General features: G+C 39.1%; 1 protein-coding gene across 6 annotated transcripts in view; it reads right to left on the bottom strand.

Moving 5' to 3' along the window:
• LOC117306941 (voltage-dependent L-type calcium channel subunit alpha-1D-like) overlaps positions 1-27,019 on the bottom strand; it is a 110,263-nt gene that overhangs the window by 9,047 nt on the left and 74,197 nt on the right. For 3 of the 6 annotated variants that reach the window (XM_033791527.1, XM_033791523.1, XM_033791525.1), the window contains 16 exons: positions 26,643-26,654; positions 24,374-24,496; positions 23,403-23,468; positions 22,552-22,643; positions 21,435-21,597; positions 20,527-20,654; positions 16,736-16,832; positions 16,083-16,185; positions 15,380-15,481; positions 14,045-14,175; positions 13,599-13,718; positions 12,439-12,794; positions 11,284-11,484; positions 6,896-6,934; positions 1,695-2,118; positions 762-1,124 (listed from right to left, as the gene is read on the bottom strand). In XM_033791527.1, the coding sequence (XP_033647418.1) occupies positions 762-1,124; positions 1,695-2,118; positions 6,896-6,934; positions 11,284-11,484; positions 12,439-12,794; positions 13,599-13,718; positions 14,045-14,175; positions 15,380-15,481; positions 16,083-16,185; positions 16,736-16,832; positions 20,527-20,654; positions 21,435-21,597; positions 22,552-22,643; positions 23,403-23,468; positions 24,374-24,496; positions 26,643-26,654 (2,520 nt within the window). The remainder of the gene's footprint in view (positions 1-761; positions 1,125-1,694; positions 2,119-6,895; positions 6,935-11,283; positions 11,485-12,438; positions 12,795-13,598; positions 13,719-14,044; positions 14,176-15,379; positions 15,482-16,082; positions 16,186-16,735; positions 16,833-20,526; positions 20,655-21,434; positions 21,598-22,551; positions 22,644-23,402; positions 23,469-24,373; positions 24,497-26,642; positions 26,655-27,019) is intronic. The other 3 variants (XM_033791528.1, XM_033791524.1, XM_033791526.1) reach the window with 2 other exon arrangements.

Raw genomic sequence — 27,019 nt, 5'->3', positions numbered from 1 at the left:
GACAGTCCCTGTAACATCAGAATCACTCTTCATTGATTAGAATGTAAAATATTAAGACTAGTTTGTCTCTTTGTTATATTCCTGTTACCCACCCCCCATTTTCGGATAGCCCCGCCTTGATCGAATAACCATTTACTTTTTCAGTGCCTGCTTTCTGTTTGTGTTTTGAACTTAAAATGACCAGCCGTTGATTTCACCGAACTCTTCCTAACTTAGGATTTATCCTAGGACGATTTAAATTCCGTATCCAAAGGCGTAGGACGCATTGAACCCATCCTAAGTTAGGACGGGTTACTCGTCCTACCTTGAGTTAGGATTAATTTTAGCGTTTTGTGAAATCGGCAGTAGCTGTTTTTGGATTTTTAGAAATTCTGTACAAAGAAAATTGAGAAAAAAGTCTTTCTTATCAAACAAAATGTGTCTTGCTGATTTGTGTTGCCTTGGTACATCCCAAAGTCTATAGTATTTATTGAGTGATAATGCCCTCTTGTGCTAAAAATGAAACAATTCAAAATGGAAATAAGCTCAAGATTTCATCTTGGGAAAAAATGAGCATTTTCCCAATGGGAAGACAAGTGTATTTAAAAACATAAAGACAAGTATTGAAAACAATTTTTAGTCTTGCTTCCAAACCTGCATTACCTCTGGATTCACAGTCATTGATCAATGCTGATGATTATCAGCTCCCACAATTGGCAAAATAACATACATTCAGACTTGAACAAAGACTAAGAGCTTTCTTAAAATCTGAAAATCTTTACCTGTGCTACTAGACTCTCTGCACTTCCCTCAACACTCTCCATCTGACTCGAAATCGACTTCTGACCCTTGGGTATCAGCGGCTGACGCACTTTGGGTTTCGTCAACGCCTTAAAGAACGCCGACGATGGATCCCGAGACGTTCCAATCTCTCCAGTCGAATGACGTTGTGCCAATGGTTCTTTTGTGTTATTGTTATCAGTAGGCATGAGGTTACCACTCCCTAGTGCTCGCCCACGAGGCGGGGTCGGAGTGTGGTACGAGGAACGGACACGCCTTGGAGAGGAGGGCGGTGTTAGCCAGAGACTTGGTCTACCATCGTCTCGAGGTTTACCCTCTGGTGTCATACCCGCTACGGCCATCACCTAGACCATAGGAACAATTAAATATATACACTTGCAATTTGCAAATGACTGAAATGTTACTTAAAAAAAATACAAAATGACAAGCAGTCAATTTTCTTGATGAATGACTTTGACACATCTGAGAAAACTTTGAGAAGTATAACCTTGTGTAATAACCTTTTCATTCTAAACTGTTTCTAAGAATACTTTTAACATCTGATAAAGACAAATGACAAGAAAACAAATTGGATTTATTGCTTTTCAGCAGATAACCACCCCTTGGTGGTGGAACAATAAGTAAATCACTTGTAACTTTAAAAAACAAAAAACACCCGACTTTCCTCGATGACAAATGAATTGTACAAATCAAGAGTTTTTTTTTATTTGTACAAAACTTAAAACACTTGTCAATGATAATTTTCATTCAGTTAATAACATGTGAGTTTGAATCGCAGTAAAAAATTCTACGTTAACAACTTTGGTGGATAGCAGTGAATTTCTTCAAATCTTGAGACTTTTTCAAAAAAATCTTCCTACACCAGAAGTTGATCAAACAAGCTGAACGTTTAATCAAAGTTTTTTCCAATTCACCTGTGCTTGTGCCAGCTTCAACGGGACCGCCGTCTTTCTCTCCGAAGCCGGCCTGATGTCCTGCGGCTTCCCAACACAGGCCGAGAGAAGCGAAGACCCCGACGTCTTATGCGTCAACGAGGGTATTCTACGCTGCATCGGGTAGCTTCTGAAACTATCGCAATCACCTACTGGAAGACTAGAGTCGTCACCGTGGTACTCGGCGACCGGGTAATCGGAGACAGCAAAATCAGCCGGCACCAGGGAGGAGGTCTGAGGTGAGGCGCTGATACTTCTTGAACCGGAAGAGCTCCGTGAAGGAGATGGGGTGTGTTCGTGGCTCAGGAGAGGGTAGGTGGGAGTGTGGGAGTTGTCTGACGATGCATCGTCTTCGATGTCGGATTCATCCTCGTAGCATTCCGTGGTGAGTTTCGGTGGAGGCTCTCTGGGAAGAGGCAAACAGAACAACTATGTCAAGATTAGCGAGACCATTTCCTTAACCTGTGATTATGAGTTAGGCAGAGTTCCTACTCCATTTATTCTGATGCAGTCAAAAGACTCCTTGAATAATGCGCAAAGCTGCAGGGAGGATGAGGTCAAGCGCACGTTTTTAACCAAAAAGAACATCTAGCCAACAATGATTTGCCTCCTTTGGACTCAGCGAGGGTGCATTTTGGCCTTTAAGAGGCGCTTTTCAAGAGTGTGCCATCATATGCGAGGGGTCTGTACAAATGCCTTTTCATTTACAAATCACTTGATGCAAGATCATGAAATCCATATTTGGTGGGCTTTAGAAAGGTCATTTTTGGTGAAGTATGCAGCTGGACTTTGGGCAAGGATGTTAGAGTCAAATTGACCACTACCGAGCACAAAAATTAGTTCACTTCTTGTTAAGATTTATACAATGTAAGCTATCATTACATACTGATTAATATATTAAGTTATTACAAGAACTATAGGTTCCTTCAGAACCAGAACAAACCAATAAAAGGTGTCTCCGTTAGTGCTACTGCAAACCTGCTGAACATGTTATTCCCACATGCAGATATTACAATCCTACGTACAGGTTTGTTACTGTAACTGGTTCATATATAAATTACATAATTTGCCTATTAAATCTTTAGTACATTTGTTGATCCGTTGGGCAGCCTGTTAGTTGAGGGAACATTGCTTTCACACATCATTAGTGAATGTTATTTGCACAGGTCGAGTAAATAATAAATATAATAATATCAAAGTCTTATACAGCGCACGTATCTACCAACAAGGTACTCAAGGTGCTCAGTATAAACATGTCTACAGAAAGGTAGGTTATTGAAGTTATGAATTCTGAGACCCAACTGTAGCACCTATGGTTTACAAGGTACTACGGTGCACTCAGCAGTCACAGCCAGGAACACCGGGGCGAACCCCTTCTCTTTTAGAGAAGTGAATTTGTTTTTCTTTGTGCGTTACACAACACACAGGACCAACGACTTTACATCCCATCCAAAGGACGAAGCAATGATTAAGTGTCTTGCTTAAGGACACAAGTGTCACAACTGGGACTGGAACCCACACTCTGCTGGGACTCAAACCCACACTCTGCAGAGAGTAGGGCACCAATGGGAAGAGGTTTTTTTTTTTTACTTTCAAACTTGTACAACCTGTTATCCCTACAACTAATCTCCAGCCGTCGATTTCACAAAGAGTTAGGACTCGTCTTATCTCGAGTAAGGACGAGTTACTCGTCCTAACTTAGGATTAATCTTAAGGTCTGCATGCTACAGTGCAGGGTTGGGACTCGTCCTAAGTCATAAGATTAATCCTAAGTTAGGAAGAGTTTGGTGAAATCGACGGCCGGAGATTATGCTAGGATTAAAATGTCTTGATCTTTGAAAAACTGACTGTTTGAATAATTGGGAAGCTACTTACAAGGGCTACTAACAAGGAAATTTTCTCTTTTTTTCACGTCTCATTTTTTTTAGAAGATCTTTTTCTTCAAATTTTCCATTTTAACCATGGGGTAAATTTCCCATTAGAAACACATGTGGGGGTTTTTCTTGACAGAATAATAATTATTTTGTTCTCATTGAGGTTGGTATGTCCCCGGTTTATCTGTAAATTGAATGTAATAAAATCATGGTAAAATCTACAGTAGCAACTTCACATGGAACAAAACAATATTAACAAGGGTAGTTGTGATTATGATTAAGAGTAATAAGTCAAATTCAAATAATAGTTAATAGGTTAACCAATCAAAACTACATAGCCTTCTCATCATCCAATCAGAACACTGCCAACATCTTTTTTGAGTTACCGTTGTTATATGATTGGCTATCTGTGTCTGTGATGTCACACCATGCTTACTGTTATTACAATATTTTTTTAGTCACATCAGTGATGTTAATTTCAGCAACATGGAAGAAAGAATGTATACGCCTTACCTTATCAGACTGCCATTTATAAAAAAGACAAGAGGCAGATGATCAAATTGTTTTTCATAACTTCATTAAAACTCCCCTAAGAAAAACTGTCCGAGTCAGTTGTAAATCAATTTTATGAAAAATTTATCAGAGCTGTACTTGAACTTTAAACATTTAGGTATCTTTCGCGTGTTGTACACCGGCACACAGTGGTGTAGCCAGAAATAATTAATTAATAATTTTAATTTTGGATTGTTTTCTCACTGGGGAAGGGGGGGGAGGGGCTGCCTCAGGTTTGGTGGGAGGATTGACCCCCCCCCCTCCCCTAATGCCAACCATCTGGTTATGGCACTGCACATGAAAGTTGTCTCCTGCTCTGACTATAGTCTTGAATTCAATACAACTGTAGTATACCATTTTGATCATTTTCATTCTCGAAACATTACGAAACCATGGATTTGGTCTATTCACTGTCTGCAGTATACGCGGACAAGGTATTGGCCTATCCTCATCACTGGTACAAAATTAGCAAATTTTATTTGATCTTTTTACGGCAAATATTTGTAGTGAGGCTGCGGTGAACAATGAGTAATGGATAGTAGTCAGCGTTGTGTCTGGGTGTATACAGTCAACACTGTCTAAAGCGGCAGATTTTGTTGGGAAAACAAAATGCAAACTTGAACTAATTAAACTGATGATGCAGCCATAGTTTCAAAAAACATAATTTCCCAACATTAATTTTTACAGAGCCAGTTTTTATGACAACTGAAATCAATTCAAGACAAACATATTACAAAATGCCAACATTGTATATTTCCTCATCCAAAATGAGAAAACAAATTGACAATGAATATATGCAAAACCTGCCAAATTCACTTCAAGCAGAATTAATGTTCACAAAATGTCACTTGCCACCTCTGTATTCTCCATAAAATCCAAACAAAAAATGTCTCCTATCTTAGAGAAGCATAGGAGTTTCTGTGGTCCTCTCTTCAAGAGGGAACTTGTTCACACTTGGTTACTTAGCCTTTCATTGGGTTTCACTGTTTATTCTTCATTTTCTATGGTATAATGTTTTCATTTTGTGTAGGCGCCTCGATCGGTTTTCTGGAAAAGTGCGCATTTTAAATTTATATTATTATTATTATTATTATTATTATTATTATTATTATTATTATTATTATGGAGAACAATACCTCTGATAATTGTACTGTAAGTGAGTTAAATGTATAACCTCCTTTTTGATGTACATTTTCTTTTGTTTCCATGTATCGTTATTAAAGGGAAGGTACACTATTGGTAATTGTCAAAGACCAGTCTTCTCACTTGTTGTATCTCAACATATGCATAAAATAACAACCTGTGAAAATTTGAGCTCAATTGGTCATCAAAGTTGCAAGAAAATGATGAAAGAAAAAACACCCTTGTTGGACAAATTGTGTGCTTTCAGATAAGAATAAAAGACTTCTAGCTAGAAGTCTTTTATTATTTTAGTGAGAAATTACCTCTTTCTCAAAAACTACGTTACTTCAGAGGGAGTCGTTTCCCACAATGTTTTATACTATCAACAGCTCCCCAATGCTTGTTACCAAGTCAGTTTTTAAGTTAATATTTGTTTTGAATAATTACCAAACGTGTACCTTCCCTTTAATATTATTTTGTTTTTGTTACAAAGGTTTACCCCAATGACAAACAAAGGAAATTCACTCTCCCAGTTAGAACAACAAGAACTTACAAAAGAAAAAGAGATAAGAATTTGAGATGCAATTTTCATAACTGTCATGGCCAAATATTATGACGATTAATACATGTATTTGAAAAGAAGATTTCTGGTAATGGGTGGGAGACTAAGAGAGAGAGAGAGCAATGTAAACCCCATATGACATTTTGGCAGGTACTAAAAGTGCACATCAGAATTCTGCTCAGCATTACTTGACATAGGGGCCCCCAGGTCAAAATTCCAATTGAACCTAGTTAAACTGGGTTTAACTGGAACTAGTTGAAACCAGTTGATAAACTAGTTAAACACAGTTAAAACCAGTTGGTTAATATGGAAAATGGACGAGTTTGGTCACTATCCAGTTGAACCAGTTGACCCCAGTTAACTAGGTTCAACCATGCTCCATGGTTCAACTGGAATTTTGACCTGGGCCATGGCTTATTACGTAAGGTTGAGGAGTCAGGGTGAACAACAAACATTCTGAACAAAGCCTTTACACTCAGTAGATTTCAATATTTACCATTCAAATAAAAGCATATCGAAGCAAGGCTGGGAGGACACAAATAGTCTGGTGCTGTTTTTATGTTTTTAAAATGAGTTTTCATTACTGACTCATTATTGCACATTGGGAACATGTCCAAAATGGTGGCAGTGTGGTAGACCAGAAAACCCTCAGTGAACTAAGTGGTCAAATTATAAGCGTTTCAGGTAAAAATATTTTTTTTACAGACATTTTAGAGAAACTGCGCTCAAAAGGAAACAAAATAGGGTTTAACTGAAGGACAATTGCAAACATCAATTGTAAACAAATAAGGTAAAACTTATTAACTTAGTTTCTTAGGGGGTCACCAACTAGACGAAACATATTTTGTCCACCAAAAGAAAAAAAAAAAAATCATCGCTCAACCATTTTATTCCACTTAATTTCAGAATTCACAAAGTTTAAAATTATGTCCAGGCCAAAACAATTGGCTACACAATAAATAAATTAATAGATAAATAAATAAATAAATAAACAAGTTAACACAATAATCCACAATTTGACAATAAAGTTAATTGTTAAAAAACGATCAACCACCATTTCTTACACTTCTTACCTCAGCCTTCGTTTTATCCGAGAGAAAGTCGAAGGAAATCTAAACTCCCGATTTTATAGAGCAAGGATCGGAGGAGAAAACACCATAAATAGTTTTCAATCATGAACGCTAGCCCTCCGCACTTGATCTGCAGATGTAGAGTCCTAATGTAATAGCAACGTCTATTTATTGCAAGCCGTAAGGCTCGCCAGATATAAACCAAACATCAGGTGACTTTTAATAAATGGTGTTAAAATTTTCTTTTGGGGGGGGGGGGTTGGGGGTTGGTAAACAAGACAATTTCAAAAACAACTGTTCAGTTTTGTTGCCTGGGGCTTCAGTGATTTAAAGAGAAAATGAAGTAATTACATATTGTTGCTTTGTTATTTACTGTGGATGGTCTCTCCCCCAGGATGTCAGGTGAGCCCATTTATCATGGAGGGGGGGGGGATTTGATTAGAATGGTGATCTAGAATCTAAAAGAAGAATTTCGATAGAGTTGTATTTTGCTGTAAAAGCTCACATCAATGTATAAAACTCTCCTGCTTAGAGAATTCTTTTTTACAAATTATGTAAATTTTTAACTGTACAATATTGTCTTATTTTTTAAGACATAAAGCTATCTTAAACCAGACATAAAGAGTATGGGGATAACGCCGTAACAAGGGGGGAAATTTCTTCGCACACACATGAGTTAAAAGAACAACAAACATCAACCAGTCTCAACACATTTTATGGATGTTGGTTACCAAAATACTGTGATATCCACGTCCACTGGATTTTTGGAGTGACCCGAACTGATACGCCGTGCTTGTTGTATTTCAATCTTAGCCCACCCCTTAAAACCCTGTTACTTGTCTTGAAGCTAGACCATGATATGGCTTCTTGATCATATAGGCGTGCTAGCCTGAGCAAACATAGTCTTCCCTCAAGCTGTTGTCTTTTTCCCTCCAGATTCTTCAGATCTGTTTTCTTTTATGAGGTCTCAGGAAATGACTCGGGTATTATGGTTATTAATTTCCTATGATGATGTTTACTAAAGTTTCTGCCTCGGGTCAAAATGGTTTTGGGCTCGCTGGTTCATTACAAATTAGAGACTCAAATATAAACAGCACCATAGGAACAGTTCAAGTAAATTATGTACAGAGAACATCAGAGCCTAGTTTCATGGGGCTGCTTCAATGCAAAAAGTACTTAGCACAATGAAATGACACTTAGATTACCAACCAAAATACCACGCAAAATGTAGAATTTGTGAATGGTATCCTGTAAATTTTTGCTTAGCAGAACATTTTAAAGCCACTTTTCTGCTTAAGCAGCTCTATGACCCTGGCCTTTTTAGCAGGGCCCAATTTCATAGAGCTGCTAAGCACAACAATTTGCTTAGCATGAAATTTCTTTCTTGATAAAAACAGGATTACCCACAAAATTTCTATTTGTTGCATATTGCTTGTTACTGGCAATCAGCTTGTGTTTGCTTATCCTGAAAATCACATGGAAATTTGGTTGGTAATCCTGTTGTTATCAAGGAAGAAATTTCATGCTAAGCAAATTTTCGTGCTTAGCAGCTCTATGAAATTGGGCCCTGGAGGTACAATAGTGGTATTCTAACAACTACATCAAACTGAGAGTGAAATATTCTCAGAGGTTGATGCTCATTGTGTAGCCAGTGGTTATCAAATTAGGAATAATAAAACTTGAATACCATGTGTGCATGAGTATAGTAAACTTTTTTGGAAACTGACTTGACTAAATCTTTAAATAATTTGGCGGTTGAGCAAAGAAAAATTTACTAGAGCGGGACTTGAACCAACGAACTCCAGATAAACATCCTTTTTTTTTTCTTTGAGAAAAACAAACAACCATTTTTCTAGATGCAGACCAGGCACTTTTTGAATTGCACTTTATGGTCTCCATAAAATCTAAACAGAACAATTCCCTCCTTTCAAAAAGAAAGGTATCTCTGAGAATTGTACTGTAAAATGTGCTGTAAGTGAGACGTTTACCCTTGTTTTTGATGCACCTTTTCTAAAAATTAATATAAGAGGCTTGTTCATCATTATTCCCCTACTCGGACTTTACGATCATCTCAACTGTCATTGCTTTCTGCTACTAGAGTTTCTTTCATTTTTTATGGCCACAGATCTTTTTCTTACGCCGCACCGTTTCTTTGGAATAGTCTTCCTGTGCATATTCGCCAAGCTAATTCTTTACAATGTTTTAAGTCCCTGTTGAAAACTCATTTGTTTAAAGCTGCTTTTTTGTAATTTGCTTATTTGTATCTTGTATGATCTTTCTCTCATTGTTTATTTTATTGTTTCTTTTATGCGCATAGAGGCTTTTGCATTAGGCGCTTTACAAATGTCTAATTATTGGTATTATTATTATTATTATTATTATTATTATTATTATTATTGAGACTAGGGCTGAATAAAATGATTAGAGCAATGTAATTAATGGATGCTAAGCCTGATTGGCCCAGGGCTGTACTCTACTAGCTATTATAAGCTATTATAAGTATTAGGTGACTGTTTTAAATTAGATTAGTCCCTAACACAAGCCACGCTTCAAGGGCTTGGTTGCAATCATAAAGACTTGCTCTCTCTGTGATTAACTTCTATACCCTTAGGGTCATTCAGAATAGTCAATGTTTAACAATTTCAAAATTGCGGGTAAGGTTATGTAAACTCAGGGTGCTTCGTTTCCACAACAAGAGCAACATCTAATAAATTTTTCAGGATTTTTCACTTGTCAATGTAAACCACAAGGGAAACTGACTGGGTAAATTTTGAAAATGATTTTTTTGGGTGTTGAACAAAGAATTGACTAGAGTGGGATTCGAACCAACGACCTCCGGATTAACGTGCCGACGCTCTACCAACTGAGCCATCTAGCCCTATGTTGGCGGTGTCCCTATTTTGTCAATATCTTTATGATTTTTCACTTGCATTCAATTTTGTCCTTGATCGTATACACCGAGAGGCTGACTCTGGATTCTGATTTAATCCAGCCCTTAATCTGAGGCAAAGACAAACAACAAACATAAACCACATTTATTTTTATGCATAAATGTTAAGATGCACTGAAATAAATAACAATAAATAGGTACTCATTAAGGCTGGCAGTCATTGCTGTTGCTATGGTAGCTGAATAATAATTAATGCACAACCAAATAACAATTATGAAACAATATTATATATAACAACAAAACAGAAAAATATGTACATCTTTTATTTATAGCTGGACTTATTGGTGTCATTGGTGCCCTGCACCAAAACTGGTTACCATCCAGAATAAATAGTACATCATACAGATATAGTTATCGTTTATAAAGTACATCTATATGAAACAATATCTTCAGCTAGTTTAATTACAGTCTACTACGAACTATGAACACTTTTCAAATCACACTGCACTCATTTTTGCAAACTTAGTTTTTGTTTGATTATTCTGATGACGTATATAAAATGTAGACGATATCATGATAACCCAGCCTCCAGTGAACCTGGGCTGGATTCCACTGACCGCTAAGATTAATTTTAAACAGACCCATAAAAGGCTCTTGGAAAAAAAGTAGGAACATAATATTGAGTACAAGGGCTGGCTTACATGTAATGGTTAAAGCCTTTCATAGACTTTTCAGGCAATTTTTTAAAAATAAAAATGTTGCTGATTTTTCTGAGAGCCAGAAAAAATATGTTTAAGTAGGAAGAGTATCAAGTCTGATTGTAAAGCCACACTTTGCATTAGGATTAAGCAGAATACACATCTTAAAATCTGTCTTAGCTCTTTGTGAAATCAACCCCTGGTCATTGAGGAGAGCTTTGATATTCCTAGGACACATGTATCGGTAATCTTGTTTCAGAAGAAACTGTACAGTGTTAGACTGTAGAACCTCTGTATTATATTATCCCATATAGGACTTTGTAGAATATTGCAAGCACAGCGCTGTGGTCATAAACACCTTTCAACAAGAGATACCAAACTGACTAACAGCCCTGTACATGTAACTAGACCAATTTTAGTGGTGGGCTCTAAATCCAATTTAGTCCACCAAGGGCGAGCGGTTCAACAAAATGATTCATGTTAAGATATGGGGCCATCATTGCCATTGAAGTAAAAATATGATGGAAATCTGTACTGGGCAGCACAGTGTAATTTACTCGGAGTGCTGGAAGAAGTTTGTTAGCTCAGGGGTCAATTTCATAAAGAGTTAGGACTAGTCCTAGGAGATATTTAAAAAAAACTCAGGCTAGTCCTAAGTTAGGACAAGTTCTCGTCCTAACTCGAAATAAGAATAGTCTAAACTCTTTGTGAAATCCACCCCTGGGCCGCCTCGCCCGGCACTGCTTACCAGGGCTACAACACTGCTGTACTAATTATTGACAAGGTTCTAACATTGCTCTTACCGGCTGTAATCCCTGTACGGTTCCCTGTATGGATCCTGGTACGGCTCTCTAGACTCACTGATGCTATCTGCTCGTCCCTGGTTGAGTCCCTGACTGAGCGTTCCATAGTTTGGATCGTCTATACTGTTACGGTATGGTTGGTCTGCTCGAGAATCCTCTTCAGATAGAAGGGGCTGGGTGCCCTCTCTACTTGTTGTGGAGCTGTGTTAAAAGTTATTGTAAAACTTAAGTCAAGTTGTTATAACTTAGAATACCGGGTACTAGCAGGCTTTGCAAGAATCAAGGGGCTTTGGTCTACTGGCAGCAGCGACAACATTAGCGTTCCATAGCTTGGATCGTCTATACTGTTACGGTATGGTTGGTCTCCTCCGGAATCCTCTTCAGATAGAAGAGGCTGGGTGCCCTATCTCCTTGTAGTGGAGCTGTGTTGTTAGGTTATTGTGAAGTCAAGTTATATAATCTTAGAATACTTACACGAGGAATCAAGGGGTTTTTGGCTAAGACTACTGGCAGCAGTGACAAAATATTGAAGAAAAAGCCTTTACTTTCAAGCCACAGCCAAAAATGGCATTGCGAAAAGGTCTTGCAATATGGATTTTCAACTAGGAGACTTAACAACAATAGATGGCAGTGATACGTTGGGCTATTTTCATTATTATGTTTGAAAGGTTTTGATGATACCTTAGATCAAGTTTTTGGCCATGACATGAATCCCTACTCACTGTGAATTAAGATGTTTGTAATATAATTTACCTGTAAAAGTTTCAACTTCCATTAGTTGTCAAGCTTTTGAGAAAAAAACCCATATAAATCACAGAGCAATGTTTTCAGGACAGTCAGGAAAATGACAGAGCAATGTTTTCAGGACAGTCAGGAAAATGACAGAGCAATGTTTTCAGGACAGTCAGGAAAATGACAGAGCAATGTTTTCAGGACAGTCAGGTTAATACCTTGTACATGCCTAAATAATTTTTGTGACATTTTGTTTGACTCATTTAAAAAAAAAAAAAAAAAACCTCAACAAGTAATATTTTTAAGGGAAGCTTTCTGACATCATTATCTTCAAACCATATAAGTTTAATGTAAATCTGTGGACATTGTGTTTTGGGCAGGGGAAGGGTTGCCTTGGTGAGTTACCAACAGATCTCAACCTACCTGTGTCTATGATTCCTATTAGTCATATTATTAGGCGAGTAGCGCTGAGAACCGACCGGTGAGAAACCCGTTGAGTTTGGTGACGATACGTGCAGTGAGTTACCGGTCTGTGGTGACCGACCTCCACGGAATGATCCTCCTCCCGATGACACACTATAGGGAGAACGACTACGTGGGGTGTAACTATAACTATTTAAGGAGTTAGCCGGCGACAGCTTTCGATGTGTATTGGATGGAGACACTTGGAGGTTGTTCGTTAGGGGGAGATTTGGAGGATGTGAGTTGGTCATCGGGGCGGATTGACGGCGATTGTGATACATGTGGTGGAGCATGTTGCCAAATAGTGAATGACTCCTCTGTTAGGGAAAAGAAATAACAGTCATCATTGAATGCTGTGACGGTCAGTTTATAAGTCGCTCAAACCTGCCATCATCGTAGTCCAGAGAGTCTGATTGACCAACTGTGCACCTTCTGATGATGAATTTCTATCTCTACTTGTCCAAGCTGACCGGTAGGTTGTGGTCAGAGACATACCTGTCCGCTCCTGTACTCCATCGGTCCAGCAGAGTTTCTGTCTGCCACCTGGTCAACATTTCCTTGGACAATAATCTTCCCCAGATTATCTCAATCTCTTCTTAAGACATGGCCAAAATACTGGTTGGTTTTCTTAATCCTTTGCCACATAGTTGTTGTGTCTTCCTAAATCATTTTTCTGACATAATAATTTTGTTTCTTGCTCTTTCAATGGTACATTGACTTGCCTGAACAACTTGTCATAAAATGAGAACACATGCCATTGTGCATGATGTCAAGAAATTTTAAGAAATGAAGGAAATATAACATGATAATTGATTGACAATGACATTTCAATGTAAAAAGTGATGGTATTAATCAAAGTTTCCTGACAAATTGACACAGGCAAAAATCTGTGACACATCACAGCGACATTGTTAAATTGTTATATATGGAATGAATTAATGACAGTGGCTTATTTTGTGACAGTCGCTATTGATCAAAGTTTCCTCACAAATTGACACAGGCAAAAGTCTGTGACACTTCACAGTGACATTGTTAGATTGTGACAGAGAGAACAACTTAATGACAATGGCAGTGACGGTCACAATGACAGTGGCAGTGACAGTCACAATGATTCAACTCACCCGATGTGATGGTTCATCTAGCTCCACAGCTTCACTGACTTCATCATCCATCTCTTCCAAGTTACCAGAGATGGCTCTCTTAATCTGAGGTCCTATTTCTTGGAGCGTTCTCAGACCAGCCTATGACACAAGATGACATTGGTTTGTTTAGATGTTATCTTTTACTGACAGTAACTATTATAAATCAAGGGTGAGTCAAGACAAATTTTGAACAGCAGGGTTTGTTCTGTGGATCAAGGCCATAAGTTATGCCGTAGTATTCCATAATATTAAGTTTCAAATCCTTTGACATAAGATATAAAGTAGTCCAGTCACAGCAAATGAAAACACTTAAAGGAGCAAAGTTTTTTTTCTTAACATTCTGTAATGTGCCTTTAAGAAACTAAGATATAAATATTCCTCTAAAAGACGGAGCGAATGAGGAGTGGGAAGCAAGAGTTAATTACCTGGAGTGCCACGGTGCCCTGCTCATGCCCTTGCATCTTGAGCATGTCGTGTTTCCTTTTCTTGAAACGCCGAAAATAATCCTGAATCAGAAATGTTGCATAGAATTTACCCACAGTCACGTCATCTTCAGCTGCAAGAGACAAAAAATGAATGGAAAACAAATCAGGGTAAAGAGGAAAATTACTCCAAACAAATTTATCTTATAGGAAGAAACTATCAATAGATAAAACTGCGGGTACAACCATGTATAAATCTCTTTAGTGGGAGTGTTGGCTCTGAAAAGAGCCAATGTGGTCTCAATGTTTTTAACAGTATACTCTGCTCGTCTTCATGAGATGAGGATAATTGCAAGGATCATACTTTGGTGGCAGTCTGTAGTGGCAGAAATGAAGACAATAATTGGGATTCAATTAATGGAGAGAAATTCTTAAATCAAAATAGACAATATGGGGTCAAGTTGGCTCAGTGGTTTCTTTCCTTGTCATTCACCTCTGTGGACCCTGGCTCGAATCTCGACTGGGTTTTCAGTCACTAAATGAGTTTTCCACCCCATTTGGGGATTTCCCTCCACATCTAAAACTAACATCTCTTCTTGTATCCTGTTTGCCATGTTAATGGCACTTGTGCTGTTCTTGCTCAGCGGTTTCTTTACCTGCCTTTGACCTCTGTGGACCCCAGTTCGAATCCCATCTCAGACCGGAGCCTTGCATGGGAATTGGGTGTCGAGTCCCTACATGACTGCATGTTTTTTTTTGGGGGGGATTTCCCTCCACATCTAAAACTAAACATGTGTTCTTGTCTCCTGTTCATCATGTTATTGCCACTTGTTCTGTTTGGTAAGCTATAGCCGGTTCATTCTTTCCCTGCCTTTCACCTCTGTGGAGCCCGGTTCAAATCCAACCTCAGACAAGAGCCTTGCATTGGGATTGGATTTTCAATCCCTATCTCATTGGATGGGTTTCCGTCCATCATCTAAACCTGGACATTATTCCTGTTCATTCTGTTATTTACTGGCGCCTATATATTTATTGTTTTTTTTAACAAGCTAAACACAGTAAAGAGAGGTCAAAAGGCAACAAACGTACAACTCAATCCTTTCATGGCAAAACAGCCCAACTTGAGGTTTTTTTTAAATTTATATGAAATCATTTGATTAATTGATCATTTTGATCAAAATTTCACAGGCATACTTTTGTATGGTGCATATCATGTCCTATCTCAGCCTCTTTTTACACTTACACCCCTTTTTTATGGCAAAACAATTCGTCTCTGTAGCCCTACCTGCTTTTTATTCAAATTAAATTTGTTTTGAGTTGACCTCCGCCCGAACTTACCTCCAGCAGGGGGAACTACACGGTCGAGCATCTTAGTGCTCGTTCTCTTCCATATCTTCCTAATCACTGATCTCAATTCCTCATTTGCCTTGTCAATGTTCCCTGAAATTAACATAAGGAAAAGGAAATCTTAACAGCTACACCTTGGAACTAGTGTACTCTAGAATGCACTCAGGGAATGTGGGTTCGAATCCAATCCATGTAGCATGAAGAATTGTTTTCTGCAGGACTCTGAAAGCCTTAGGTATACAGTACTTATTACACATCGTTGTAAGGAAAATCAAATCAAATAAACACAAACAATGTAATTTCGTATTCAAATAATGCAAGTGCTTATTCAATAAATTCTAGTTACTCATTCAAATAGTCAAATTACTTGTTCAAATATTGTAACAACTTATTCAAGAAAATGTAATTACTTATTCAAATAATGTGATTACCGATACTCATTCAAAAAATTGTTTACCTCAATCAAATCATATTATTTTTTTTAAAATAATGTAACCACACATCCAAACACTGTAGTAACTTCTTCTAACAATGAAATTCCTCATCCGAACAATGATATAACTTTTTAAAAGAGTGTAATTACTTATTCAAATAATCTTATTAAGTAACTGCTTGTTCAAAAAAGTGTAACTACTCATTCAAATAATGTAAGTACTTATTTATTAAAGTAGTTACTTATTCACAATGTACTCACCCTCAGTTTTGATCTTGAGAGAAGTCCTGATAAGAGCAAAGAGTGTTGCATTAAACATGACTGTACCATCTTTGTTCAGAGGCATGTTCATCGAGACCAATCTCTACATAAGGAAAAATAAAGTTAATAAAAATATGAAAATTAAAGTGAAAAGAACATTACAAAATTGGTAAGAAAAAAAAAATGTGAAGATCACAGATTTACATCAAACTTACACGGTCTAATGATGATGATAGTTGAAAACATCCCTTGAAATATTTCTGTCTGAAATGTCATATTTGATAAGAAATAAATAATCTAACTTTGAGTTTATCGCTCAGTGAGCGTTTTATTCATTTTTATTTTGGCATTCGATGCAATGCAAAATGTGTAATCGGTTTCTCGTGACCCAGATGGCCGATCGATCTCAAGCTTCTACAGGTTTGTCAGTTTATGTATATGGTGGATTACATAAAGTGCTTACACTGCTAGCAACTGTTTTGTTAGCAAAACTAAATTAGTCCTTGAAAACCTGTGACATAAGATAAGTTTTAAGAGATTATAATTTGTTGGTACAGATACAAGATCTAAGAGACTTAACCAGTTGTTAAAACATCCCTAGGACTTTTGATGAAATGCAATAGGTTAATATCTAAAGGGTTCAAGATTCTTACCTTGCATGCTATTCTATACGGGCAGAGCTTCCCAAAGCCCAGTGGAGGAGAAATCTGTCTCAGCAATGCTACCACATCTAGATGTTTAATCTTACCCCTAACAATGAGAGAAAAACAAATACAAGTTATCAAATAGAATTAGGTTGAATCAAACGACATTACTTGAGCCTTAGTTTACGCAATCAGTGCTACCACATCTAGATGTTTAATCTTACCCCTAACAATAGGAACAACACAGAAAAGTTGTCAAATAGAATTAGGTTGAAACACATGGTATTATCCTGAGTTTGCAGAGTCAGTGCTCCCACATCTAGATGTTTATAATATTACCCCTTAACACTATAGGAATAACAAAGAAAAGTTATCAAATAGAGTATGGTTGAGTAAAAATTAATAATAATTAACAAAATAATAATAGTAAGGGGCCATTCATGCAAGTCAATGTTAAAAAAAGAATCTCCCCTATACCCCAAGAGCAGCTCAGCCCTACCACCCATCCCCAGGAACTAGAGCCTCCCCTATACCCACAGTGCAGCTCAGCCCTACCACCCATCCCCAGGAATTAGAGCCTCCCCTATACCCACAGTGCAGCTCAGCCCTACCACCCATCCCCAGGAATTAGAGCCTCCCCTATACCCCCAGAGCAGCTCAGCCCTACCACCCATCCCCAGGAACTAGAGCCTCCCCTATACCCACAGAGCAGCTCAGCCCTTCCACCCATCCCCAGGAATTAGAGCCTCCCCTATACCCCCAGAGCAGCTCAGCCCTACAAACCATCCCCAGGAACTAGAGCCTCCCCTATACCCACAGAGCAGCTCAGCCCTTCCACCCATCCCCACGAATTACATGTAGAGCCTCCCCTATACCCACAGTGCAGCTCAGCCCTACCACCCATCCCCAGGAATTAGAGCCTCCCCTATACCCCCAGAGCAGCTCAGCCCTACCACCCATCCCCAGGAACTAGAGCCTCCCCTATACCCACAGAGCAGCTCAGCCCTTCCACCCATCCCCAGGAATTAGAGCCTCCCCTATACCCCCAGAGCAGCTCAGCCCTACAAACCATCCCCAGGAACTAGAGCCTCCCCTATACCCACAGAGCAGCTCAGCCCTTCCACCCATCCCCACGAATTACATGTAGAGCCTCCCCTATACCCACAGTGCAGCTCCGCCCTACCACCCATCCCCAGGAATTAGAGCCTCCCCTATACCCACAGTGGAGCTCAGCCCTACCACCCATCCCAAGGATTAGAGCCTCCCCTATACCCACAGAGCAGCTCAGCCCTTCCACCCATCCCCACGAATTACATGTAGAGCCTCCCCTATACCCACAGTGCAGCTCCGCCCTACCACCCATCCCCAGGAATTAGAGCCTCCCCTATACCCACAGTGCAGCTCAGCCCTACCACCCATCCCCAGGAATTAGAGCCTCCCCTATACCCACAGTGCAGCTCAGCCCTTCCACCCATCCCCACGAATTAGAGCCTCCCCTATACCCCCAGAGCAGCTCAGCCCTACCACCCATCCACAGGAATTAGAGCCTCCCCTATACCCACAGTGCAGCTCAGCCCTACCACCCATCCCCAGGAACTAGAGCCTCCCCTATACCCACAGAGCAGCTCAGCCCTTCCACCCATCCCCAGGAATTAGAGCCTCCCCTATACCCCCAGAGCAGCTCAGCCCTACAAACCATCCCCAGGAACTAGAGCCTCCCCTATACCCACAGAGCAGCTCAGCCCTTCCACCCATCCCCACGAATTACATGTAGAGCCTCCCCTATACCCACAGTGCAGCTCCGCCCTACCACCCATCCCCAGGAATTAGAGCCTCCCCTATACCCACAGTGGAGCTCAGCCCTACCACCCATCCCAAGGATTAGAGCCTCCCCTATACCCCCAGAGCAGCTCCGCCCCAACACCCATCCCCAGAAAGTAGAGCCTCCCCTATAGCCCCAGATCAGCTCCGCCCTACCACCCATCCCCACGAATTAGAGCCTCCCATACACCCACATTGCCGTGCAGCCCTACCATCCATCCCCAGGAATTAGAGCCTCCCCTATACCCACAGTGCAGCCCAGCCCTACCACCCATCCCCAGGAATTAGAGCCTCCCCTATACCCACAGTGCAGCTCAGCACTACCAACCATCCCCAGGAATTAGAGCCTCCCCTATACCCACAGTGCAGCTCAGCCCTACCAACCATCCCCAGGAATTAGAGCCTCCCCTATACCCACAGTGCAGCTCAGCCCTACCAACCATCCCCAGGAATTAGAGCCTCCCATACACCCACATTGCAGTGCAGCCCTACCATCCATCCCCAGGAATTAGAGCCTCCCCTATACCCACAGTGCAGCTCAGCCTTACCACCCATCCCCAGGAATTAGAGCCTCCCCTATACCCACAGAGCAGCTCAGCTTTTCCACCCATCCCCAGGAATTAGAGCCTCCCCTATACCCACAGTGCAGCTCAGCCCTACCAACCATCCCCAGGAATTAGAGCCTCCCCTATACCCACAGTGCAGCTCAGCCCTACCAACCATCCCCAGGAATTAGAGCCTCCCATACACCCACATTGCCGTGCAGCCCTACCATCCATCCCCAGGAATTAGAGCCTCCCCTATACCCACAGTGCAGCCCAGCCCTACCACCCATCCCCAGGAATTAGAGCCTCCCCTATACCCACAGTGCAGCTCCGCCCTACCACCCATCCCCAGGAATTAGAGCCTCCCCTATACCCACAGTTGAGCTCAGCCCTACCATCCATCCCCAGGAATTAGAGCCTCCCCTATACCCACAGTGCAGCTCAGCCCTACCACCCATCCCCAGGAATTAGAGCCTCCCCTATACCCACAGTGCAGCTCAGCCCTACCACCCATCCACAGGAATTAGAGCCTCCCCTATACCCAGTGTGCAGCTCAGTCCTACCATCCATCCCCAGGAGTTAGAGCCTCCCCTATACCCACAGTGCAGCTCAGCCCTACCAACCATCCCCAGGAATTAGAGCCTCCCCTATACCCACAGTGCAGCTCAGCCCTACCACCCATCCCCAGGAGTTAGAGCCTCCCCTATACCCACAGTGCAGCTCAGCCCTACCAACCATCCCCAGGAATTAGAGCCTCCCCTATACCCACAGTGCAGCTCAGCCCTACCACCCATCCCCAGGAGTTAGAGCCTCCCCTATACCCACAGTGCAGCTCAGCCCTACCACCCATCCCCAGGAGTTAGAGCCTCCCCTATACCCACAGTGCAGCTCAGCCCTACCAACCATCCCCAGGAATTAGAGCCTCCCCTATACCCACAGTGCAGCTCAGCCCTACCACCCATCCCCAGGAATTAGAGCCTCCCCTATACCCACAGAGCAGCTCAGCCCTACCCAACTACCCCTGGGGCCAAATTCACAAAGCGCTAAGATTGATCGTAACTGTAAATCAATCCTAGTTGCTATTAAAGTAAAGTGTGACGTCACAATGTAAATCACTATGGTGATACTGACAACTTGTCTTACAATGGATTTTATTGCTTTGTGAAATTGAGCCCTGAAGCGTAAAGCCCGGTTCATACTTCCTGCGAATGCGAATCTGAAGCGAATTTGATGTAAATGTGATGTCACAACCCTTCTTTCGCAGCGATATTCGCAAGTGAGTTGAACAAAGTTGAACTGCTGTGAATTATTCGTTGCGAATTTGTGACATCAACATTCGTATCGCATTCGCGTTCACAGGAAGTATGAACCGGGCTGAACTTGCTAGAAGTTAAAATCCTAAGAATTTGAGTAGAATTGAAGTAAAAATCTTACGTTGCCTCTGGGTCGTACTCCGCCCAGTTACGAACAAACTCGTCCAAGTGATGGGGCCCGAGAATGGACCAATCACGAGTCAGGTAGTCAAAATTATCCATGATGACCGCCACAAATAAATTGATGATCTGTAAAATAAGAAGAACGACCAAAAATGACAAACAGATTTTGTAACAGATCCTTACATACATACATACATACAACAGAGCATTTATAAAGCGCCTTTTCGATAAGATCCAAGTGCTGTAAAGTGAGCATAGACCAATGGAACTATGCTACAACATACATTTGATACAGATAAGTTTTAAGAGGTTCATAAAAAATGGCAAAAGAGTTCAAAGATACTGAGTTTGTTCCACATTTGGGGAGCAACATAGTTGAAAAGCCGGTTGTGCGCAGATGAGAGTGTTCTGGTGGTTGAGCCCCTTGCCCTACCTCACATTTTCTGAACACTTAAATCACTGTTTTTCCTATTGTTGTTTCCTTATTATTATTATTTTATTGAAGATAAATTCTGTGAACATTTTTGTTATCCAAGGCTTTTTTGTTTCGGCTTTTCATAATGTCTTTTTTATTGTAATGTTTTTAACGATTGTAAATTAAATCGCAATTCAGCGGTATGCTGCTATGACATTTTAAAAATAAATAAATCATAAACCTTACAAACTGAGTAGAACTCAAAGCAAGCAACAGTTGTAAATTAAGTCGCAACTCAGGGGTTTGCTGCTATGACATTTTAAAAATAAATAAATCATAAAACTAGCAACAGTTGTAAATTAAGTTGAAATTCAGCGGTTTGCTGCTATGATATTTTAAAATGAATAAATCATTAAACTAACAAACTGAGTGGAACTACAAGCGAGCAACGTTTATCTTTAAAAAAAAACATTTCAAACAAGAAATCTTACCAGAAATGAGCAGAGACTGTAGAAGGTCAAGAAGTAAAAGTAGGCAAAGTCCGTTCCACATTTCGAACCCTCGTCCACTTCGTCCTCTCCCACGTAGCATTTTGCTGAAGGCGAGTCTGCGCATGCTAACATAATCTCTTGCCATGCCTCACCCGTGGCTGATCTGCAAAATCAAATGATAAATCAACTCAGATCTAATCAAATCTGAAATCGGTCAAATAAATCTTAAACTGGAAGGGTTGGCAACTCTTTTCCAAACTTCAATGTCTAAAATGTTCGATCTATTCAATAAGTAGGGTAAAATCAAATTGACTGCTCAAAGTTTACCATACGTTATGCTTTGTTTGGTACACATTCAACAGAGCAACTAGCGCCAATAACAGGATAAATAGGAATCAACGTTGTTTGTTTTAACATTTTCTATTTATCATTAGACAATAACTGTAAACCTTAATCTGAGTTATATAGCTGGCAAAGCAATAATGCAAGGGAAGGTCTATTCTGACTCATCTTTGTTTTATAAATATGGAAATGACACAAAAGAGGGATCACAGCACTCCAAGGTTTGTCACACCAGCTTTTGTAAAGAACACGTTGACGGAATTCAAATTTTAGATGTGGGAGAAAAACCCCAAACAGGGAAACCCACACAATCAAGTAGAGACTGAAAACCCAGTCCGTATGCAAGGCATATTGTGGTGGATTGGATTCGAACCCGATCCACAGAGGTGAAAGGCAAGGAAAGAAACCACTCAGCCAACCTGGGCCCAATTTCATACTTTATGATAAAGCACAAAATTTGCTTAGCATAAAATTTCTTCCTTGATAAAATACAAGATTACCAACCCAATTTTAATTTGTTGCATATTGCTTGTTACTGGCATTCAGCTGTTGTTTGCTTATCCTGGAAATCACGTGAAAATTTTATTGGAAATCCTGTTTTTGTAAAGGAAGAAATTTCATACTAAGCAAATTTTTGTGCTTACAGGCTTTATGAAATTGGGCCCTGATACCAAAAGAAGAGAATGAAACCACAGACACAGGGACAACCTGATCCCCCCCAAAACTTTTTTACAATCTTAAAATTCCCCCCGCCACTTTCCTGACGAGTTCATACCTGAAAAGTACTAAAAGAGCTGCAACAAACGTCTGGAAGTTGTTGTTTCTATTTAGAGGTCCATCTCGCGTTGTTTGAATCTTACCAAACATCTAAAGGAAATGGAAAAAACTATGAATGAAAACTGGGATTTTTTTTAACTCACTTTTTCTTTAAAGGCGAAAGTTACCTACAGTTTGATTATACTTATCCTATATAAATGTAAACATAACAAGCAGTAAAACTGTCCTGTGAATATTTTAATTTCCAATTGTGGTAGAATTTTTCAGATATCACCCAATAGACCGTTTTGAATATGACGTCACCGTTCAAATATCTGCCCTACAAGATGGGCATCTTTGAGCGTGTGCATGCTTGTGCCGTGGAAATCAAACCGGGAACGCTGCGTGCTGTGTGTTTCTTTGATGTACGCATATAGAGGCACATTCGGTTTGCCCTCCCAGATGGCGACTTTCATAGCAGCGAAAGGGGTTATTCAATTCGGTCTATATGTCCACGCAGAAAGAATCATCCGCAATTGGAATACACAATCTGAAAAAAGAACTTCTCAGATTCAATTTCTTTTGCAATAAAAGAATTATACATTTTTGTCATAACCACATGACTTTGAAGTTTCTCAAAAAAATGGTTTATGCTATCATTAGCTGCTGTACTCTTACCAAGTAAGTTTTATTTGATACTGAACCCCTTGAGGTGAGTGAGAAAGTTTAACTAAAGGCTACAGCACCATCTGCAAAAAGGTCTACAAATCATTCAGACTAATAAATCATTTGCTCACTATCACCGTCATGTAACAGATAACAACAAATTTCAAAAATGTGTTCCCGCCCCAAAATATCTTTGTTCTTTACCTGCATACCAATGACTGCGTAGACAAAGAATAGCATGACTATTAATAGGGCCACATAGGGAAGTGCCTGGAAAAGAAGGAAAGATATTTATATGATATCAATATGAATATCACAAGTACATGTAGACATTTTAAACACGCATTCAGTTGAGACACCAGGACTATTTTTTCATCTTAAAAACTTGTTTCTAGCACTCGAACACAGATAGGGTTACTTTATCGAAAGTCAATTGCTCACTTCTCAAAAAAACCTTTACAGAACCACTTTTTTTTTTTAAAGAATACAAACTTTATCCACTGCTCTAATGTTTTATGTTTTTCGTGTCTTCAATCACGATGTCTGTTTATGGAGTGGGGGTCGATTGTGAGGCTGTGATCTGAAGCGTTTTACTCTTGCCATACTGCACTGTCTAAATATCGGTGTTGTCTTACCGCCTTGTTATCTTGTCATTTTCTTTATGTTAAAACAATTTTACTGTTTTTGAGTTTTAATTAATTTAAGACGTGTAAACTTTCCATGTTTTTTTCTTTTTAAAGAGTGGAATGTTAAAACAATTTTACAGTTTTTGAGTTTTAATCAGTTTAAAGGAACACGTTGCCTTGGATCGGACAAAAACATTTGACTCCCATAAATGGCCGACCGTGTTAGTCAACGAGGTAAAAGGAAAACCGTGCAATTTCGAGTGATACTTGTGTGGATCATTGTATTCTTCTTTTAAAACATCTTCCTAATCATATACATTTTATAACAAACGGTTAAAAACGCTTTTCAAAGACCAGCTCGACCGATCCAGGGCAACGTGTTCCTTTAAGACATGTAAACTTTCCGTGTTTTTTTCTTTTTAAAAGAGTGGACAATAAAAAATTGAATTGATTGATACTATCTAAAATCCTACAAATGAATTAGTACGAGCCTATGAGACTCAGATGCTTGAAGTAGAGGATTTTCTTTCCTCGAGCCCCTCCCCTTACCTGGAAGGACTTGATAAATGTCCACAGCAAGGTTCGAATGCCTTCTCCCTTGCTCAGCAACTTGACCAGTCTCATCACTCGGAACAATCGGAAAAAGTTGATACTAAACCGATTGTCAGTCCCCTGCAACAAAGAAAACAACACACATGAGCCAACTTGTTCCAATTGATAGAGCATTTGATACACCATACAATTTTCTGGACTACTTGTTCTTACAGATATTCCCGTCTTTAAACGCAACTTCAGGCTTTTGGGCTGTGTCCATTGTCTACTTTTTTCTAACTGTTTAAGAAGGACTCTTTTATTCATATTCATAAATGCCCTTTTGTTACAAAGCGACAGTCTGTCGTTTTAGCAAATTTTCGTAGTTTGTACATTTTCAATTTTTCTTTTTTAAATTCTGTTTGGTGCATGTTGGGTTGTGTATACGCTCGTTTACAAATAGATTATGTGCTGGTACAAAGCTATATATTGCATTCTGCGTAAATAAATTACTGAACATGAGCTTGCACACCCAACTCGCGAAGTCAGCAGATCTTTAACAGCTCCATCTATAGTAGATGTTAAATTTGCATCGGGGATGAAGAATATTAATTTTTGTTTTTTTTACCCATACACCGATGTGTGTTAGCACTGTATACTCGGTACTTTCCCGAGTCCTGTGAAAAAATATCACAGGCATATTACTCGGGTGGGATTCGAACTCACGACCCTTGCAATTCTAGAGCAGTGTCTTACCAACTAGACTACCGAGGTTGCCCGGTATCTAGAGGCAGTTCGAATCCTATGTTTTGGCAGGGGGTACCGCAACGATATAGTAGATGTTAAATTTGCATCGGGGATAAAGAATATTAATTTTTTTTTTTTTAATAAGCTCCATCTATGTAATGTCTCCATCGGCTGTTAAAACAGCCACCTGTGACATGCTATCCACCAATAAGAAAAGCGAAACTCTCTTGGGTATTTATGAATATAACCTTAAAATGCAAGTAATGAAGTTTGTGATGTTTATAAAAAAAAAAATTAAAAAATGAGAACCTTCAGAACACTGGGGAACAATCAAAACACTACAAAAATATTTCCAACTGTAGAATTTCTCCTTAAAAATTCTTTATCCAATTTTAAAAATTGAATCAAGTGTTCAAAATTGCATGCAGAAAATATACAATGGTTGAAACTGAATTTTGAAACAAAATCTGAGAAAAATATTATTTTAAAAAGAAATGGAAAAATGGGGCACCCTTTTAAAAGTTCTTACCAGTTTTTTAATATATTTATGTATATTTTTGCGACAACAAAATTACTTCAACAAAACATGCTGGAATGGAATTAAATACAAGCCCAAAAAAAAGACGACAACAAATCAATTTGATGTGAAGGGATGACAAGGTGAGAACAAGTCACACATTTTTTTTTACAAAACAAATTTGACAATTTGAAGTTTCAACAATAAATGTAAAAAAATCAGTTTTCCAAAGGGCGGGGCTCAGGTAGCATAAAGACAATCTGTTTGAGTTTTTTCATCAGTGCATTTAAAAACTTTTTTTATAAGAAAAAATTATTAAAAGCCTTCTTAAATTCTAAATTTATTTTTGAAGGAAAAACAATCAGTACAATTAAACAAGCTGAAATGGAAACAAATACATACAACTAATTAAAAGAAAATGAAGAAAATAATTGAATTGATGTGAAGGGTTGAAAAAGGTGAAAACAAATCAGACATTATTTGGAAGACAACACAAATTCAAGTTGACAAATTCAAGTGTAAACAATAAATTTAAAAAACTCCAGGTTTTTTTTTCATTGCAATTTCCTCACTCCAAGGTCCAGTTTGGATCAAAAGGCAAGGCCGCCACTCCATTTGAATATTTATAAATATAAAATGTCCCTTTCCCTGACAAAATTACTGAAAAACAAAGTTAAAAAAATACTTTAAAATAAAGCACAGCTTCTCGGCACAACCAATTGTAAGAAAAATAATTGTACAAAATAAATGTAATTTAAAAAAAAAAAGGTTTTGAAGACACATGCTCATTAACATTTCTAATAAAACCATTAACACAAAATTAAATGTATCCCGAAAAAGGAATTGAAAAACAGATAATGAAATAGGCCCTACAAAAATTTTAATGTACCCCAAAAAAGGAATTGAAAAAACAGATAATGAATACAACAAATTTAATGTACCCAAAAAAGGGAATTGAAAAACAGACGATGAATACAAAAAAATGTCACCAAAGACGTGATGCAAAAAGACAAGAGTTGTTACCATTTGTGAAGCCTGTATACCAAGTAAGCTCAAGTAAAGCAATAAAGGAAGGAAAAGAAGTAGTAACGGAAAAAGAGGGAGAGCACGTTAGAAATGTGAATTTGATGTCATTGGAAAAAAAAAAAAAAAAAAAAAAAACCAACAACAACAACAATAAAGCAGACCCTTCAACTAACTTATCACACTCAAGTATCCAGCAATTCAGATTTTAACATTCAGTTGGAGTGTTTCTGGTGTTCCCAAATTTACTCATGAAAGTTTTTATATCTTTTAGTTTCGAAAACCTGTGATCTGTTCCAACAAAAACCTGTGATATGCATGTGTGACCTCACCAAGGTTTTAAAGGAACACGTTGCCTTGGATCGGACGAATTGGTC

Source organism: Asterias rubens, chromosome 2 (genome assembly GCF_902459465.1).
Source record: "Asterias rubens chromosome 2, eAstRub1.3, whole genome shotgun sequence".
In the NCBI taxonomy this organism is placed as follows: domain Eukaryota; kingdom Metazoa; phylum Echinodermata; class Asteroidea; order Forcipulatida; family Asteriidae; genus Asterias; species Asterias rubens.
This window is presented reverse-complemented; position numbering and strand designations above follow the sequence as displayed.